Raw genomic sequence first — 21,410 nt, 5'->3', positions numbered from 1 at the left:
AGTACATGATCTCATGTCATTTAAGGACTTGATAGTTCGGGGAGAGAAGGGTGGCCCGATTGAATTGCTCTCCATGTGCTGCCCACCGTAAAGACGCAACAAGCTCAGGCCTATTGGAATAGAATTTCCCACCAGCGAGTATATGCATCAAAGCATAGGCTCACCAGTAACATTCAATTCTAGTTGAGATTCTTCAGCTAGGTGTGTACTAACATAGAGGTCAGTGATAAAGCTAACCATAATTTGCTCCAGGAATTCCAAATCTGGCCAGCCTTCACATTGCATGGTATATCCCACACTACTGGGTCTTTTAAAGTTGCTCTTATCAACTGTCATGCAAACATTTATTAATTTTTATCATGCATTATCAGAATTTAAAATTCCTTTACACCTATATGACCACTTATTTTGAAGGCCTAGAACATTGGCACAGTGATATCAATTTTGTGGTAATATGATAACATAAAACATAATTTTACACCATTTCTATGATGGCTTTGATAAAATCAGATAGGAAAATGAGTCTGGAGCAATGGCATATTTAAGTACATGTATCACATTTTTCATAAACAGTGATATTGTGAGCAATCAAACGTACGATTACACAAGGTACTGTTGTAACAGCCTAAGAGTTCCCATAAACAAGCCTTTTTAAAAGGCCCCCATGCTGATAGAACTAATAAGTGTGAAGGGGAGTGTCAAAGCCAAGCATGTTGGCATGAAAGCCTTTTGTTTGATACCTGCAGATCTGATTATTAGACATGAGCTGGTAGAAAACAAACCCATGCACTACTCACAATGAATACAGTAATTCTGCAATTTACTTTGACCAAGAGAATTGTAAGTGTGCCAATCAGCTGTCAATGCAAAATGAACTACAATACATCAGCTTCTTCAGGCAGAGCTCTCCTGGTTGGTTGTGTTTTTCACTACAATTGTACTGAATACCAGGTACAAGAATTAGAAGACCGATTCTTTCGCTTGATACTTGGTAGCCTGGAAGCCTTTATTTACAGCTATCTGAATCAGCTTGGATCTCACGGATGAACATTGTACATAATTACATTAACCATAGTGACACTCATTGGTACATACTGTATTTCTATTGGCGTGCTAAGTGCTGTGATGGTGCAGAAATGTGTTGCACACATTGTGTTGACATACTGATCCCATTATATCTGCTTCATGTAGAATAGATGATTAAATGACAAGATCTTGGATCTCAATGTGTCAACATCCTATAGAACAGTTGCACTTTATGCTAAGATGATAGAATATAATCATATTTGTACAATGGGCACCATGCATCTCCTGCCCCAAAACTCCCAAAGTATGGAATCTCTCACAAAGAAAAATAATCATCTATAAAACCAGAAATGCTTTGAGTAAATACATATGAGTGTGATGAGTGTTGGAGTGTACTTTGTTCATGTCAGATCCAGGGCTCAGAGGTGGGGCCCATTGGAACCTGTACCAAATTTGCGGCGCGTTTTGACATTTTGATCTTCTTTAGAAAATGTATGGTCAAAATTTCTGTATACTTGGTAGGTATTATTGCAAGTGTAGTAGAATTTACTGATGGCAGGACACCAGTCTCTCCTACTGGAGGCCCCTTAAGTGCAGTTGGGCAGTCAGTCAGTTGCAAATGTTGGGGATGAAATTACTTTTACTTCTTTTGAGTGATTGATCTCGAATATGGCACGCATGTCCGAAATAATATTGAGATGTGCAAGACATAGGTCTTGTCAATGTCAGTGAAAGCATCTCCATGGTAACATTTTTAACTCACATATCAAAGCCTCAAGTAAGCTATTGCAAACGCTCACCATCCAGTGTCTGGTGTGTATCAAGCATAAACTTTATACATTTTCAACTTCATACTGATAACCATAAGATGGATTTGCTCCAAACTACAAAGTCGGCAGGTAACATCTTAATAGGGTGATAGGATCTCAATTCTTCAAAATGGCACCAAGCCCCTCCTTCATGAGGGTACCCCTATGGTACCCAATTCCTCAAAATTAAGGAATCTTTAAAAATCTTCTATTTATACACTGTTGTATGATGTGATAATCAGTCCACTTCTGTGGCACATGAGATAAAGCTAAAGTTATGTTAGTGCTATGAGTATAATTCATGTCCATTGGTGACGATAGTTTTGAGTTTGTTCATGGCAGATCTAGGGTTACCCCTGTTGGGGTTGGGGGAGGGGGACCAAATTTGGGGCCAGTTTTCACATCTTGAACTTCTTTTTGAAAACTCAAGGTAATTTTTTCTACAAACTTGATTGTATATTATCTCTGATGTGATATCATTTTCAAATGGACATCATGCATGTCTTCTGGAGACACCAAGCAAACGCCCCTCCAAGTTTGCTATGTACTGATGACTGTTTGAGATAATAGCATGCAACAATGTGTGGAAGGTGAACTTGCGGTATGTATACTCGGGAGAGCGCTAGACACACTGCATGGATCTCTTGTGTAAGTCTACATCTTGATTGAACCATATCCACAATGTATGATGTGTATATAGATTATTGAGGAGAACCTTTCCCAATGTTTTGAACACAACTTTAATACACAGCCTTGGTTCAAATGTAAATGGACAAATTAAAACAGTTGTGAAAAACTGTTGACAAAAATATACACATGTGTATATGTACATGCTCAGTGCAGCTTTAGACATGTTAAAGTCACATAGTGTATGTTGTGTTGTGGATACTATACTTTCAATACACTATATGAGAACTTCATATGAATTACCCTGTAGTACTCCTATAAATAAGTATGTATATGCACATGATATGCATGTGTGTATGTATATGTGTGTGCGCGCGCGCGTGTGTGTGTGCGTGTGTGTGGTAACACCCTGCATGTTTGAAGAAGTTCATCTAAATTACAGAATTATAATACACTGCACTTTGACAGCATCAGGTGTATTTGTAAGCAGGGAGGTGTCAGAGAAGAAGAAACACTGATATGAAATATTAGAGAGCATATTATTGTAAGAGAAATTAAAAGTTTATTTGATGAAAATCGATTTTGAAATGACTGAGCTATCCAAAAACAAAGCAAACGAAAGTGGTCCTAATGAAAAGTGGGTCCCATCTTTTATTGGAACCACTATGTTTTTGGATGTCTCAACCATTTAAAAACCGATATTCATCAAATAAACTTTTATTTCCTCTTAGAATCGTATGCTCTTTCATGCTTCACCACAGGTGGTTTTTAATTATCACGCAAGAAGTTAAAACCTGAAGCCAATCTCAACCAAAACTATAATGTCATCCCTTTAAATTGTTAAAATCGAGAACCTCCTCTGTCATCTCCATAATATCTTAAATCTGTGGAAGAGCAGCTTGGAGCAAGGAACATCAAAGCCAGAGGACATGCTATAAGCATCAATTGTCATGCTTTACAGAACCTACAGTGTACTTATATAATGTTGCACAAATTGCGAAGAGATATAAATCCTGTTAACTCCTCGATCCCTGCAACAGTATAAGAGAATGTAATCACTACACTGTCTTAGTCCATACGAACAGGTGTTTAAATTGATCGTATAGTTTTGGTTGAGGCCTAACCTCGGGTTTCTAACATTTTGGGGTGAGATTATGAGAAACCTTTTATGAAATATGAAAGAACATGTAATTCAAAAGGGAATTCAACATTTATTATGAAAATCGGTTTTGAAATGGCTATGATACCCAAAACAGAGCAATTCTATGAGTGTGGTACCCAGCTTTTATTACGATCGCTTTGTTTTACTTTTTTTTCAGATGTCTCAGCCATTACAAAACCGATTTTCATCAAATAAACTTTGAATTCTTCTTAGAAAGGTACGCCCTGTACTATTTTACAAACGGTTTCTTGATATCTCGCAAAAAGTTAAAAGACCAATTCTCACCTCTACCAATACTGTACCATCCCTTTAATGCCGCCACTCAAAAATATTTTAATACGTTTTGTATGTGCCAAATTGGATCTGCTTCACAGATAGGAAGACAATGGATTCATGACTCATTGCATAATGACCAGCCACTTTTAAGGAAGATCTGTACATGATGGTAATTACGCGTCACTATACAAGATGAGTGAAACATAATCGTAAAGACACTGGATGCGCGATAGAATGTCGGTATTGAGCGGAAAATTATTAAATCGGCTTTCAGAAGGGCTCAGTTTCAAACACTTTCACGACATACAGCTCTGAAATGCACTTTTGCACATATAATCCTGGATGAGATTGACTTCTATTCCATATTTTTGATCAGTAGGGAAAACTTCATCTCACGAAACGAATAAACAGGCAAAATATAGCCGATAATACGACTTCAAAATTAATCTTTAAAATTAATCAGAAAGGTGGCGGCCTCATGAACATCCGTCATCAAAGGCACAAATACGCATGGGGAATAATATTCTTTTGTGCATCATTAGCAAACTGACAATTGTTTGAATAATAAAATTAGTTGGAACTCCAGCTCTTGACCTTACCTTTTGTGCAACATTATCTGAAAAATAGAACCACGCATACAATTATGACTGTGTTGATGCATGCATTTAAGGTTCACAGCTTGGGTAAAAACAAGTAGAAAAAGGGCACTGCATAGATTATGTCTGCTTTAAGACAAAGCTGTACGAAAGGATTTACACACATACTATACAGAGTAAACAAATAGAGGCAGATGTACTGACAAAGCAAAATGATATTGTGATAACTATTTACAATGGCTACTCAAAGATTTAAAAATCAATTTGGCTTCCCTTATTATCCACACACACGCACACACACACACACACACACACACACACACGCACACGCATATCTGAAACACACACATACACACACTCTTTGCGACGTGTAGGAGCTACAGGAGCCAGCGGGACGTATAGCGCCATTGTTCACTTTTTGCCTATATTTACCGAGCTTTTGACTGCTTTAACACGTCAGGGCTTTAAACACATTATCGTATATCAATATATATGTATGTATGTATATATATATATATATATATATATATATATATATATATATATATATATATATATATATATATATATATATATCCATTCTCTCTCTCTCTCTCTCTCTCTCTCACCCTATATATATATATATATATATATATATATATATATATACATATGATACTGTATGTATGTATAATCAGAAAGAGAGAGGCGGGGGGGGGGGGGAGAGAGAGAGAGAGACGGGAGTGATTTGTGTTCATCAACAAGAAGATGCATCATACAATCTGTAATTTTCTCAAGGCAGTGTTCAGTTTAATTTTTGAGGAGAGAACACCATCGATAACAACGAACATATGTCTATATTCAGCAACCCCTCTAAAAAATAAAGACTACCGTGGTGATGTATTCACATAGCCCTCCCAATTCCTGTGGTAATATGATGTATTTACATAGCCCTCCCAATTCCTGTGGTAATGTGATGTATTTACATAGCCCTCCCAACTTTGTTTGTGTCTGCTACTCTGTGATGGCACAATTATTCAATGCTAACTTGACATTGAAGAGCGATGGTCAGGAGCAGCTCTGCCATTGGTTTTCAGCAAGTCATTATTAGCACACAACTGAATTATTGATACCCGTACAACTCAGTGACTCAGCATATTTCCCTGCAGCAGTAGATGCAGCATGCGAATCGCTGTTCAAGTTGTGTTACTATAGTAATTGTGTTGGCGGGAATGTCAACGTGACGTTTTCAGACGACTTCTGGTCACCGAAACAGACGACAACTCTCGTTTCTCACAAATCTTTGCCACTTCTCAAAAGGTAAGAGTCTTGTGTTATATAGACAATGCCAATTTTCTAAATACCTATAAGAGAAGATGTTGCATGAAGGTTGTATGACCAAATTGGAGAGGGCAAAAGTGAATCAAAATATCAAAACATAATAGTTCAAATTTAGACCACCCTTGTAGACTTCTTGCAGAAGCTGAAAATGTGTGAACCTACCTAGAGTGCCCAAATAACCGGGGGGCCAAAAGCTAAAAACAGAGGTCGAGTTGCACTCTCTCTACAAACTAAGTAGACCGTACTTATTTTCAACTTTTTATTGTAACAAACAACATTCCACTGGTCTACCTCAAAAAATTTGTTGCGAAAGCCTCCAAATCCAAGATGGCGTCCAAGATGGCCGCCATATTTACTGAATTTGTTATTTGAAATATAAAATTTGATTGAAACATCAGACTTCAACAAATTTGATGTCATATGAAAGAGAATAAAATTTTCTACAAGTTGATACCATTTTTGTGGGTTATTGTGATAACTGGATTGAGATTTTAAGGAAAAAACACTCATTTTTTGATATTTTTCTGAAAAAAGGAAAATCATGAAAATGCTTGATTTCGCTTAAATCAGAGAAAGACTGAAGAATTATCTTGAAACGTTTCAAGAATTTTGTTTGACATATAATTAATATTTGGAGAAAATTAGGGGTCAGTACCATTTTTGGTTCAGGAGTTATAATGTCTCAAACTTGAAAACTCACTATGTAAAAATGGCCACTTTAGTTGTGACCAAAACCTTGTTGGTCATAAAAAAGTCTGTGCGCGCCAAGACTACTACACGCACCACTGGCACTGGCGCTCGTAGCAGTGCCAATGGTGCGTGTACTAGTCTTGGCAAATGCAGACTTTTTCTTTGACAAACAAGAATTTGTACCTGCAAACTAACTTTTCATACCAAGTGGTAGCTCAGGTGATACTGATCGCTATTATTTCAAAGTAGATTGTTCTGAAGCAGATGAGATGAAGCCAAAAAAAAAAAAAAAAAATTCAAATAGAGGTAGTAGCTTGAAACTTGGCACCAATCTTGTTATAGATAGTTTAAAGGACAAGTCCACCTTCATATACATAAGGATTGAGAGAATGCAGCAATATTAGTAGAATACGTCAGTGAAAGTTTGAGGAAAATTGGACAATCCGTTCAAAAGTTACGAATATTTAGAGTATCTGCGCAGTCACTGCTGGAAGAGAAGACTACTACAGTATATGATGTCACATGCGTACAACTATATAAGGAAAATATAAAGAGAATTTCACAAAACTTTACTTTTTGAATAAAGTGCACAGTTCTTCGACTTGCTACTGACGTATGTTAAGGGTAATATGATTCCCCCTGCCTTCTGAAAGAGAGAGGTCGAGTGTTCTTTTGTTATGGGAGAAAAATGGAAATATGTTGAATTTTCTTCATTCTTTCTTTATATCGTTGTACTCATATGACATCACAAGCTATAGTAGTCTTTTCATCCAGCCGTGACTGAGCAGAAACTTCAAAAATTCATAACTTTTGAACAGATTGCCCGATTTTGCTCAAACTCTCACTGTTGTGTTCTACTAATATTGCTGCATTCACTCAACCCATATGTCTATGAAGGTGGACTTGTCGTTTAAGACAGAATTTAGATCAACCGCTCAAAAAAAAAAAAACAAAAAAATCTAGATGACAGCCATCAAAGTTGACATAGTGCATTGCGCCAAATTAAATGTATTATTTCGATTTTGATACAATTTTGTCTGTTGCGCTATCTTAAACCGTCTTAGGTTTTTATGGACACATTTTTAACAGTGATATTCTACTCTCCGAAAAAGAAAAAACAAATCTAGTGGAAGTTTTTACTTTTGATGTGAGGAGTGAATAACAGAAAACGGTGAATTTAGAGTGAAATTGGAGTGACTTTTGAGTGAAAATGTTCATTTTCACTCTTTTTAGAGTGACCTCAGGCAGGGCCCCACACTAACTTTTATTTTTGGTGGCCCAAAGGCAAATATCCGACCTTTTTCGGTGGCCCGATCAGGCCACCAAATTTTCATTTTTGACATTTTGGTGGCCCGACGTGCCTAACGGTTTTTGGTGGCCCTGGGCCACCGGACCACCGTTAGTGTCGAGCCCTGCCTATTATAGGGATCACTCGTCACTCTTCGAGTGATCCCCGAGGTCACTCTAAAATGAATGAAAATGAACATTTCACTCTCGAGTGATCCTGATATCTATATTATGGGAAAGCATCTACCAATGGCATAAGTTCAGATCAATTGTGACACTATAACCCACATGAAATCAGCCTAAAAACAATGTAAGAAAAATCTGATAACAGTAAATACAGTTTCAGCATGCTTATTTGTAAATGTGAATATACAGCACGAATAATCAATTTGGACAATTCTATTCGAACAATATACTGAAAAAGTAATTTCGCACAACACATTTAAGAGCAAAGTTGAGAAATTGCCGCCATGTCAGATTTTTTTTTTTTTTTTTTTGGGGGGGGGGGGTTCGGATCAGAAGGGCTTTCAAGGACATCTGCGGATCAGACTGTCATTACACATATTATACCATTATCATTCACGTTTCTACAACAGCAGAGTAACATACAAGTAAAAAAGCATATCTTTGATACAGAAGCATTTCTTTTTTATCAAAGATTGGGCCTTACCCAAACACTGGAATGAGTTTCACCCCCCCCCAAAAAAAAGACCCTCAATATGGTTTACACTAGAACTATAACGTTCGGATGTATAGAAACATGTAATAGACAGCAATATAAGAAGATTAAACAAAATATATCAAATTATAAGTTATAAGTTGAGATTTAATCTTCACGCAACCCAATTAAGGTATTGTTTACCATTGGGAGAGATATCACATTCGATTTATATGTGCAGGTTAGTTGTATCACAAAACATTCTACCATGTAAAAAATCATAATAAAGCCTAAAACATACGGAGATAACACCATTTCTTTTCAAGAAACCATGACCATGATAACTGTTAACAATTTAGTATATAAAAAGACATTCTTATCAGATCTATTTAGTATACCTAACAATATTTAGCATTAATTATACTGATTTAAGTTTGTACATTAGTTGTTCTATCCCTAACTCACAGTTTAGAACTAGTTTTAGGAATTAAGTAAAGGTGGGTTTTTGTTTTATGTGCACTAATGGTAACTAATGCCTTGAACGACAACCTCGATTAATTACCGCCATCTTGAATTTTGTGTGGATACTATTTTTATCGCTAAATATTACACATTGGCAAAATTTGTGCCAAATTCCAAGCTCCTATCTCTTTTTGGAAAATACTTTCTGTTCAATCTTATCTGCCTCAGAACAATCTACTATGATGAAATGCTACAGTAATAGCGACCAGCGTCACCTACCACTTGGCATGAAAAGTTAGTTGCAGGTACTTGCAAGTCACCAGACCATAACAATATTACATGTGACCATGTAAACACATTGTATGCAAAATTTATAATGCATAAATATAATTTTTTCAAGTTTTAGATTTTTATTTTGTCAACAGTGTATGATATTGCCTATAGTTCCAGAAATATGAATTATGTCTAAATCTCAGTAAATCTCAATCTCAACCGCAGGTTTCAAAACAATTCTTCAGTTCTTCTTTGATAAATATTAAATCATGCATTTTTACATTTCTTCCTTTTTTCAAAACAATATAAAAATATGTATCCCCCCAAAAAAAAGAGAGAAGCAAACAACACCCCCCCCCTCTCCAATTTATCACAATACACAGCTAAAGTGGTATCAACTTTTAGGAAGTTTTGCTCTCCTTCATATGACATCAAATTTGTTGCAATCCAATGTCTCTATCAAATTTTATGTTTGAAATGTTAAATTCAATAAAAATGGCGGCCCTATTGGACCGCATCTGTACTTTGGAGGTTTATGCAACAAATCTACTGAGGTGTACTTACGGAACATTGCTTAGTATACTTAATATTATGTATGGTCTTGTTTATAGAGAGAGTGGAACTCGAAAAGTAAGCACGATCTTGGATTTGACCCTCTGTGACGTCTTTGGGAACAGATGCGTGCAAATATATATTATGTAAAATTGGATTTCAAGTTTTAGACATTATAACTCCTGAAGCAAATACAATACTGACCCCTAATTTTCTCCAAATATTGATCATATTATGGGAAAGATGTTAATTTCTGCATGGTTTTCTTAAACATTTTTCATTTTATTTTTTTTTTTACTTTTTAGAGAAATATGGTGCATTCTGAAAAATGTCTCCATAAAAACCTAAGATGGTTTGAAATACCATCAAAATGTTCAGAATATATAAAAACCATATAAATAGACAGCAAAACAGACAAAACTGTATCAAAATCGAAATGATACATTTACTTTGGCGCAATACACTATGTCAGCTTTGATGGCCTGCAATTTTGAATCTTTTGAGTGATTGATCCAAATTTTGTTTTAAACTTTCTATAGCAAGGTTAGTGTTTCAAGATTCTACCTCATTTGAAAGATATTTTTTGCTTCATCTCATCTGCTTCAGAACAATCTACTTTGAAACAATAGCAATCAGCGTCACCTGAGCTACCACTTGGTATGAAAAGTTAGTTTGCAGGCACAAACCCTTGTTTGTCAAAGAAAAAGTCTGCGTTTGCCAAGACTACTACACGCACCACTGGTACTGCTACAAGCGCCAGTGCCAGTGGTGCGTGTAGTAGTCTTGGCGCGCGCAGGCTTTTTTTACGACCAACAAGGTCTTGTCACAACTAAAGTGGCCGTTTTTACATAGTGAGTTTTCAAGTTTGAGACATTATAACTCCTGAACCGAAAATGGTACTGACTCCTAATTTTCTCCAAATATTAATTATATGTCAAACAAAATTCTTGAAACGTTTCAAGATAATCCTTCAGTTTTTCTGTGATTTATGCTGAATCAAGCATTTTCATGATTTTCCTTTTTTCAGAAAAATATAAAAAATGAGTGTTATTTTCCTTAAAATCTCAATCCAATTATCACAATAACCCACAAATATGGTATCAACTTGTAGAAAATTTTATTCTCTTTCATATGACATCAAATTTGTTGAAGTCTGATGTTTCAATCAAATTTTATCTTTCAAAATAACAAATTCAGTAAATATGGCGGCCATCTTGGACGCCATCTTGGATTTGGAGGCTTTCGCAACAAATTTTTTGAGGTAGACCAGTGGAATGTTGTTTGTTACAATAAAAACTTGAAAATAAGCATGGTCTACTTAGTTTGTAGAGAGAGTGCAACTCACTCGTTAAGTAAGCGACTTTTTGGGGTTTGGCCCTCCGGTTAAAAGTAATCTTTTAGCTTATGAAGATAATGACTTGATATTAATAATCTTACGTACGCCCTATAAATACTCTCGGCTCATGCATCATCCACAGACTCGTGTTTATAAACCAACTATCGGGTTAGCGATGAAATAATGGAGCTTTAGGGCCTGTATACGCCGTATTTTATCATTATCCTTATGCTGACATCGTTTAGTCATTTCAGCGTATTGGGTTCGTATAAAGTTATGACATGCAGGAGAAAGAATTCCACGAGACGTTATGAATCTTAGAAATATTGTAGGCCCTTGTACTATACCGTGATACTGTAGCTGGTGAGTGAGAGTTGCCCGTATTTCTGGTAAAAAGCGACTGTAATAAACTTGTAGTTATAGTGAAGTAGTTTTTCCCACTAATATCGGAACAAAACTTCGATGAATTGCTAATGTATTAACAATGCGCAGAACTATAAAGTAGGTATCCTATACGACTTGTGATTGCTGCATTACTTGTGTTTTAATGTTTTGACAAATTTTTGCAGATGCATTGTCAAGAATGACATTTTTAGAGGCGGTTGATATTTTGAACTCTTCAAAGTTAAATGTACAATATTTAATTTCAAATGCAAAATTGGGTTTTGTATAAAACATACAGACAACTAATAAGATGTTGGTAACTGTCATTTATCTATCATGCTACTTCTGTTGGTTTTGACCAAATTCAAGCCAATTGGCATGATATGTATACTTGTTAAGATGTAACGAGGTCCAGTTGGTTAATCCCCAAAACCTTATATATATATATATATATATATATATATATATATATATATAGTTATACTAGATATATTATCATAGTACCAATTGTCGTGCTTGTGTGTATGTGTGTGTGTGTGTGTGTTTGCTTGATTTGTAAATCCTTTTTTTAATACTGTACCTAAATTATGTGTATACCAACTATATCTGTAATGACACTATAATGTATCAAGGCGGTGGAAATGTTTACTACTTATTAGGTATCACAAATTAGTTAATACGCCTTATCTCTCACCGTCATTATTATTGACCTTGTTAAGTCATTATACTGTATTTGGTGTATGGATTATGATGAGACTTCATGGATTATAAATGAGAAAGTCGTACTTGTTAGCGTATCAATGAGATCTGCCCGCATTCCGCGTGAAAAGAAATCGTATAATGAGTGTAACTTCGACTTGTTAATAAGATTATTAGGACCAAAACATTGCTGAGATGTGAATGTGTCAACAAACTTGTGTCAAACTAGTGATGTAGACACACTATCGAGGGTCGCACTCGACCCGACCACCCGACCCAAATAATATCTCGGAACCAGTGACCGTGTTTACCAACATTTTATCAAAATAAATGCTTGACCTACGGACCTATGAAGGACATTTACTGATAGTTGGAATCGCTGATGCGTTGTGTGTGGAGCTGGATTGTTCGGCGATTCTGGTAAATGACTGTGTCAAGTACTGTATACAAATGATGTCCATTATACTTGTGTCGAGTGAGGAGGCCGATCAATAGTCACCAAAGTTATAACAAATGGAATCGCATTTATAATCTAATCATCTGTACAACGCTGACTTTGTAAATGGACAATATGTTTTTGTGTATAGTCATGCCTACCTTTAGACCTTGGTGTCCCTTTCGACATTCCATCCAAAACAATAAGGCTTTAGTGATTAAAAACTGCGTTTGAAAATAGGAGGACCATTCCAGCTAACGATACAGCTTTGCTAAATTTTGCATGCACTTGTACACTCAGCTCTCAATAACACAGGTAACGCGACTTCGCCGTGACACTTAGATCATAACGTAAATCTGAAGAATATCGTCCATGCGGTAATTCCTTTTGTCTCAACTGAGAAGGGATAGAGGAGAGATGGGTGCGTCGAGCTCGTCGAGTGGCAGCGACCTGCAGAACAAGACGGTGGTGATCGTTGGCAGCAGCTTCGCAGGGAAGAAGGTGGGACTACCTCTTAGGGGAAAATGTAAACTGGTCGTCATCGATACTAGAGAGGCTCTCCACCTCGCTCCAGCCTCACCTAGAGCTCTGGTGGACGAAGGTAAATAGCTGCCGATCATTTGTAACTTGCAACTCATAAAAACAATAGTGCTGACGCCACACAGCGATGCCTTTTTCTCTAGAGATATTACCTATACTACGCCATACACTTGATGCTATCGGTGGTATTCCACATCGATCGTTTGGGATAACGGATTGATCTGATTGAAATACGGAGTCATGCATGATAGGATTGTATAAAAAACAATTATTAACAATTAAACGGTGAGCTAAATAATTCCATGACAAACTCGTTAAAAGACTCAAGACTTTAAAGTAATCTTATTAGATTAAAATGAGGATAGTTGATGAAAAACAGGTGATTATCTTGATATAGAATAAACGTATTACACAAGGTCATTCTGATTCGTACGAAGTGACGATCATTACACTCTCGTTTTTATAGTCTCCTACTATTAATGCCAAATATATTGAACTGTTGAGAAGTTTCAGTGAGAGCAAGTGTAACCAGGGAGGATCCCACTTCCCTGGTATAACCCACGTTGATTATGAATTAATTTTCTCATCACATGAGACAATTGATATGAACGCAGAACACCCACTTTCACTCAATGACACTGTTGACCTTAATTGCTCACAGCATAACGCAATCATTTCCGATATGATATTAGTCGTCTGATGTGCGTATTATGGGGGAAAGAGAAAAGAATGACCAAGCACTTAGATGATTACTTCGACGTGAGCATATACATGGGCTACTTATAGGCGATATCTTTCTTAATACGATTGAATTGCGCTCCCAAATACCTGTCTTCCTTTCTGTGAATGTATCAATATATATGTCTATGCAATGGGCAATATAGAAACTTCACTGAAACTATAGGTGTTTGAGTAATTATTCATGTCTTATTACTAAAACCGATTTAGTTCATTGTCAACCCATTATCACTCTGCAGGATTTGTGAAGAAAACATTTGTTCCAATCAAAGATATTTTTGGAGAAAGCTTTCGGCGCGGGAAGGTTGCTGCAATCAACCCATCCGAGAAAAACGTTACATTGGCAGACGGAGAGATTATTGCTTACGATTATCTGGTAATAGCAACTGGTAGCAGTGGACCGTACCCTGGAAAAGTCGCAGATGACGTCAGTACGGAAGACGCCGTCCAGATGTACAAGAACACAGTTGCACAGGTGACGATAGGATCTCGAACAAGTTACCAAAACTCCCGAAACATAAATACCAGCGATTAGCTTTTAGAGGTTATATTTTCAGGAATTAAGGAATAAATGTAACGTGGTCTGCGAGCATGATTGCAAATTTTGATGAAAAAAATCAGATGGGAGTGGTGGGGGGGGGGGGCGAAAATGAGGATTAATGGTGCCCATTGTTGCTGCGAAAATATATACGCAGTTGGAAGGCACAACAGACAACGAGATGCGTGTTTACAATATTGCAAAAGAATTGAATCCTTTTTGTTATCTTTTAATGATTAGCGTGAAGGAAGTAAATTGTAGTTGTATAACTGCTAATGTAATTTCGATGTCAGTTGACATACAATAAATTGGAAGTAGAATATACTGCCTTGGAAAATACTATGTCTGACTGGGAATGCAGTCAAATCAGACATACATTCATATTTTCCTACAACAAAAATCAGAACATCAGACTGTACGAACCAAAAAAAAAAAATATCCATATATAGCATGAAGAAAAAAAAAATCAATCCAGTGCTGCAGCATGTCAGTTGCGCATTTATAGATAAATTTCTGAATACATGTATAACGCGACTGAAGATACAGACGGAAATCTGTTCTCAGTTTTCTATGAATTTTTAGTTTCTCGTGCATGGTTTTAATTCAAGAAGCGAAGGTTATCTTTTATTGTTTCATTTTTCTATCGAGTAATTTTTATTATAAAGTAGCCAAGGTCTTTCAAAATATCAATCGGAGGTTTGGGATTTCTTTGGAGACAAAGAAAATCGTACGATTTCGCATTAGACAACTAAGTCTTCTCAACTGTTTTCTCTTTCTTTTTTTCTTTTTTTGTGCACGAGGTGAAAGAAGCACGAACGGTCACCATCATAGGGGGCGGTGCAGTTGGAGTTGAGATAGCTGGTGAGATTGCCACCGACTTCCCCGACAAGAAAGTCATTCTAGTACATTCACGAAACGAGCTCGTTGAACCACCCGTTCACAGGAAGCTAAAAGAGAAGGTTAAAAGGCAACTTGAGAATCTGAATGTTCAACTCATTCTAGGTAAGTTTTGTTTTGTTTTATTTTGTTTTGTTTTGTTTTTGTGACATATCGCCGAAACCCAATTTGTATTTAAGCGAGTTTAGATCGAAACCTGGTGGCCATACCATGAAAATAATATACTTACAAAAAAGAGGCATAATCCTGGCATCCAAATATACATATATATATTTAATCGCATATGAAGTTTAATTATGTTCTCTATACTTTATACAACTATGACTATCTACAATGTATTTTTATGTTACCTGCATCATGTATCAGTTGTAACTTGCTCTCACTATCAGTAGATAAATTTTGAATATACATGATATGGGCATAATTTTTTTTGTCTTTTTATATAGTGATCCACGTTTTACAAGCTCCGCTTTCCAGTCGATCTCTCTTTACCATTTATTGTGTCCATTGCTATATTCACTTTCTGTCACCATTGCAACATATATGTATCGAATCTATGGATTATATTCATTCGTTTATATATTTTTGAAGTAAACTTTTTGTATTCTTTACAATTTGTTAATTATGATTTATCAAATGTGATACTTTGTATTTATATTACAATTTGTTGGATTGAAATGAAGAGAAAAATTGAACTCAGTTGAAGTGATAATATGAATGAAGCTGCGATATTTGCAGTGTTACAATGCTATAGCAAAGACAATGGCGTCATATTGATAGTATAGGCCTAACAATTTGTTTTGTAACCACATGAAACAGGAGAACGGGTCGATGACCTGAGCAGTTATCCGACTGATCGAGTGAGTGGACCAAGAGAAGTCAAGACAGACAAGGGACGAACCATACAGTCTGACTTGGTTTTCGTGTGTGTCGGTGGGAAAATCAATAACCAGGCGTACCAAGAATCCCTCAGTAAGTCACTTTGCTTCCCTTGTTTACTTGCCTTGCTTGCTTAACCTATCTAGAAAACGTATACGGTTGTCAGTGTTCATTCTTCGACTCACTATGAATGATAGCTACCAGTCAAACAATGTTGGTGTGAAGAATTGTCATACCTTAGTTCTACAATTACTGAAGTGCTGAAAGTTAAAACAAGCTTTAAATGGAAATGATTTACGTTGTACACATTTTACGTTTGGGAAGAAGCACAATCCCACCCATTAAAAATTTATTCCATGCATCACGTGTCCAAACAAACAAAAGCGCCACTTCATCTCACGTCTGGTGCACGAATTTTCAAAGGAGAATACGGAAAAAGAGCATATCGCGGTACGCATGAAGACGTATATTTTGTTATCATGTTTTAGAGGAAAGTATGGATCAGTCCGGATATCTGATGGTAGATGCTAACCTGCGGGTCAAAGGTCATGACAACATATTCGCTGTGGGAGACTGCTGTGATGCGGATGTGCAGAAAATGTTATACCGAGCTGAGCGTCAGGCTGAAGCCCTGGTCCAAAACATTCTGCGTCATAGCAGCGGGAGACCAATGAAAGCTTACAAGCAACGTGAGTCTTTTCTTTGTTTCATATTTTCTCATTGATTTTCTCTCCCCTTAACTTAAGTTACTGTAATTTAACATGGATATCATGCCGCCTACGTCAGAATGGTGCTTGAAATACTTGCTGTAACAATGCGGATAGACATCGACTCATTGAATGCTGCAGCATATAGGTCCAGCTGAATATAGAACATTAAAGGAGACCTCCGGATGATTTTCAGATTTTTACATTTGAACAACTATAAATTAGTTATATCAAGGACAGAGTTTCAGAATTTGTGAGAACTGGGATGAAGAATTAGAATAATTTCACAATTTAAAACAACTTGCGATGAACAAGGATGATGACATGGCAGAGTCACCATAAGAATGCATGTGGGGCTCAAGGAAGCAGAACAAAAGAAGAAGGCATGCAAGATTATACACAGGTGAACTCGCAAGCAAGCGGTATTGTAATGGAATTACACTGCTACATTTCTGAAATATGTAAACCTGCTATGTCATCATCCTTGTTCAGTGTAATTTGTTTAAGGTTTTTCAAAGCATTGTTTCTCTGCTCAAGAACCACAATAAATTCCACAAATCTATACATGGAGTTGTCGATTTATGTACTACATGATGTGAAATTATGAAAATCGTCTGGAATGTCCCTTTAATGAAGTTTGCTTCAATGAATGCACAGAAAATAACATTCTGCCCCCCCCCCCCCTCCCCGCCAAAGAGCACACACACACACATGTGCAATCACACCTACACACACAGGAGTGCTCGGCTGTGAAATAAGAGACCAGTCGATGAAGATAACACAAGTTCTGTAAGTTTGTTTGTTTTTCTACCTTCCCCTTTTGGGGAAATGCTGGTCAATGAACAGATGTAGGACCATTTCATAGCCTATCGATGTATAATTCTTGAATTTGTTTTTTATTCCTCTAGTAATACGTTTTGCTGTTTTTTTTTTTTTACATGTGGCCAGCGGCTATGCTTTACGCCGTGTCCCTGGGCAGGAATGGAGGTGCGATCCAAATTGGCAACGTAGTATTTGGGGCGTGGTTTATGAAGAGACTCAAGGGTGCAGATCTCTTCGCAGGGAGAATGTGGGAGGGCTGCGGCCTGCCAGTACCGAGGAACTGACCACTTCACGAACTTTGACGTCTTAATTAATCTCTTTGTCAATACTTTTGCTATCAATAATTGATTGTATTCAAAGTTAAAGATGATTTCCTATGGCAGTTGAATTTTTCTTTTTGATTTTTTGTATTCAACCCATCACGTCAGAATCTCTGTATACAGTACTATTACTACTAGTAGTCAGTACGTATCTGCATGTTCTTACCCGATTACAGCTGTACTTGCTATCCCAGGCATGTAGTCTAAACAGGGTCGTTGTAATTGTCACGTCGTCAGAACTGTTAGGTTTGTTTGTTTGTTTGTTTGTTTGTTTGTTTGTTTTTTGGTCGCTCATAATATACCGATATCTAAAGTTGTAAAGAAATCTTAAATTTTACATTTTGTTGTATATAGAAATCAATATCCAAACGAAAGCAATGATTCAAAAGAAACCAGAGTACATTACAAGGAAAAAAATCCATCCATTTTGGAAGAAAACATTCAGCAGACACCCGGGGGTATATTGTGTTCTTCATAATTTAATTAATTGTTAACTATATAAATGGAACATTTGGTGAGCAGTCTTTATTACATAGGTTGGCATTTTTTAATTCATTTTTTTGGAGGGTGGGTGTGTATGTTTTTGTGGTGCTTATATGCATTACGGATGTGTCCCAAAACAGCAGCATGACAAGACTCAAAGTTTTCACTTGGTGAAGCTATTAGTCAACTACACGCGTTGTACACCCTCCTGATCCATCCATGATCTACAGAACATTCTCGCAGACCTACTTGCAGTTATCACACATCACGACTTAGGTAGTATAAACATTGATACCGGTATTCAAATCAGTACTTAACTTGACAACAACTTTTAGATTTTTCTGGATGCTTGTCACAACGTATATGATTCAATTTTATCTATTATGATTCTGTGATTATATACGAATGAATAGTCCATTGGTGCGCTATAGGGCCTATGATGCCTCGGTCATCATTATTACTTGATCCCTCAATCTTACGCCCTTGCACAACAGACTTTTTCCCGCAAGTTTTACTCGATTTAACTCAAACCATTAAATGATACATAAATTAGTTAGAAACCTTGTAATACAATGTACATGTAAACTCATATAATATCGTATACATACACACGTTCACAAAACAAACACACACACGGGTACTGCATATACACGAATATAGAGGCTATAGGATCTCCAGCTGTCTGTAAAGACGCAATTAAAACCCACGACATTTCTTTCCTCTTAATGTAATGGTCAGTTTCCACTTAACTTTCTTTTGGTAACTCTGGTCTACTACAGTGTATATGCTTATGCTCAGACATGTTATTGTATCGTACCATACAGAGGTCGCTATCAAGATCAAACTATATTGCTTAAAACCGTCGACAACAGGAAGCTGTCTTTGTTTCTTGCCATTCGTGAGTATAGAAATAATTGTCTCAGCATGGTATACTACAATACATTGAGCAGACACGAGCTCATTGTATACTAAGTATTGTTCGGGGAGAATATATACAGGGTCAGTATAGCGTGCACAATATATATTTAGATTTCTTAGATTTAGATTTAGATTATTCATGTATATGTCACGTGTTACGTGTATTTTACGATGCATCATGTTTTATATCCATGCAAACTATACGCCGTGAATGTCTTATTTAATTCGTTTCAATTCAGCGTCAGAATTTATGGATTAATGCTAGTAGGGGCTACCCGGTAATAGCCCTACATAGATTATGCACAAGGAAGTATAAGTTTACTATTCATAGCATTCGAAATCGTTTGAACACCGTTCATTACACTGTATTACGAACGTCTTTGTTTATAAATGTCATATCATTGAAATTAGATGGAAGACATCACTGATCATAATCATAAAAATCACTTTTTTATAACAAACTAATTAGTCTGGTCTCTGTGCAACCTATAAACAAAGACACGAGAATCTTTGTCACCGACGATTGAGATGTAACCGTTTTGTGTGGGATGCTATATCAGGTAAACATGTATAAAAGAATACATTGTGCACATATTATTTGCAATTGACATTTTACTTTTAATAGGCAGTGTTAGTATCAATTTGTAATCATGTGTTCTTCATCTATATGTACAGACTACAAAGGTAAAAAAAAAGAAAGAAATGTAATATAGACCTATACAGGTATTATAGTCTTATGCAGTAAATACAAAGGTACACTATTCGTGCCATCAGTAACGCATGTCGAACCGTACTCGTTGCTGGAAACGGTGTCATGGTAATAATAATAATAATAGTCAGTTCTTAGAAACGCATAATACCATAAGATAGTCTCTATGCGTGTACAAAATAATGAAACAAAATCATCACATATTTCTCTATTCAAACATGTAATCAACAATTGTCAAAAAGGTGAGTTTTTAACGCAGATTTGAATTTATCAAAATCTGTAATGCATCTAACACTGAGAGGGAGATTATTCCATAATGAGGGTGCCATTTTTCCAAAAGACCTATCACCATATGTCTTAGATTTGACACTTATTTCAGAGAGGAGATTTTTTTATTTTGAGCGCAGATTACGACCAGGATGATATGGTTTGATGAGTTCACTGAGATATGCAGGTGCATTTCCATGAAAACATTTGAATACAAGGGTCAAAATCTTAAACCTGATACGAGCTCTTATGGGCAACCAATGAAGACTACGAAGAATGGGAGTTAAATGATCAAATTTCCTTTTGCGTGTCACAAGCCTTGCGGCTGAATTTTGTATCCGTTGGAGTCCTTTCAGGTGAGAGTCTGGAACTCCAATGAGCAAACCATTATTATTATCCAAATGACTAAAAATAAACGCATGAACTAGTTTTTCTGTAGTTGCTTTATCGAGAACGTGTCTCAATTTTCCAATCCTGTGTAGACCTATGGCTGCAGATTTGCAGATGTTATTGATATGAGTTTTCATACTAAGATCATCTTGGATAATGACACCAAGGTCACTTGCCTTAGAAATTGGCAGCACAGGAGTATCGCAAACATTGACGGACAAAGTTGTTGAGGACTTGTTACGAGATCTTACATGCACAACTTCAGTTTTCTCAAGATTCAATTTCAAACCATTTTGCAAAGACCAATCTTGAATTTTACCTAAGCATGATTCAATCTGACCAACTGCTACATCAGAATTAGTGCTACATCAGTAATACGCTGCTAGAGGTATTATCTTCAGAAGTAAAGGTATCAGTAATAAAACTTGCATGAATTATAACTTTGATAACATTATCAGTTCATCTCAGATCTAAATATCAATGTGTTTTAATTTGGCTCTCCTAAATAAGGTTAACATTGTGGATTATAGATTTACATCTCAAAGCTTCTCTATGGAGCCTCTAACAATTTCTCACTGACATTTACACCTTTGTACACACATGTAGGTA

At 36.4% G+C, this 21,410-nt stretch overlaps 1 protein-coding gene across 1 annotated transcript; it reads left to right on the top strand.

Moving 5' to 3' along the window:
* The first annotated feature begins 5,689 nt into the window (after positions 1-5,689).
* LOC139708692 (ferroptosis suppressor protein 1-like) lies at positions 5,690-21,156 on the top strand. The gene is made up of 7 exons (XM_071620625.1): positions 5,690-5,795; positions 12,894-13,194; positions 14,111-14,346; positions 15,210-15,411; positions 16,126-16,278; positions 16,674-16,874; positions 17,841-21,156. The coding sequence occupies exons 2-7, from the start codon at positions 13,011-13,013 to the stop codon at positions 17,996-17,998; spliced, it is 1,134 nt and encodes a 377-aa protein (XP_071476726.1). The 5' UTR covers positions 5,690-5,795; positions 12,894-13,010; the 3' UTR covers positions 17,999-21,156.
* Positions 21,157-21,410: the final 254 nt, after the last annotated feature.

Source organism: Diadema antillarum, unplaced genomic scaffold (genome assembly GCF_040938485.1).
Source record: "Diadema antillarum isolate AM-2024a unplaced genomic scaffold, OU_Dant_1.0 seq00001367_RagTag, whole genome shotgun sequence".
NCBI classification, from domain to species: Eukaryota; Metazoa; Echinodermata; class Echinoidea; order Diadematoida; family Diadematidae; genus Diadema; species Diadema antillarum.
This window is presented reverse-complemented; position numbering and strand designations above follow the sequence as displayed.

Bases quoted from the DNA above. Each gene is read 5' to 3' on its own strand.
- LOC139708692 (XM_071620625.1), top strand. From the start codon at position 13,011: ATGGGTGCGTCGAGCTCGTCGAGTGGCAGCGACCTGCAGAACAAGACG. The intron at 13,195-14,110 runs GTAAATAGCTGC...ATCACTCTGCAG, and splicing joins TAGAGCTCTGGTGGACGAAG to GATTTGTGAAGAAAACATTT. The intron at 15,412-16,125 runs GTAAGTTTTGTT...CACATGAAACAG, and splicing joins GAATGTTCAACTCATTCTAG to GAGAACGGGTCGATGACCTG.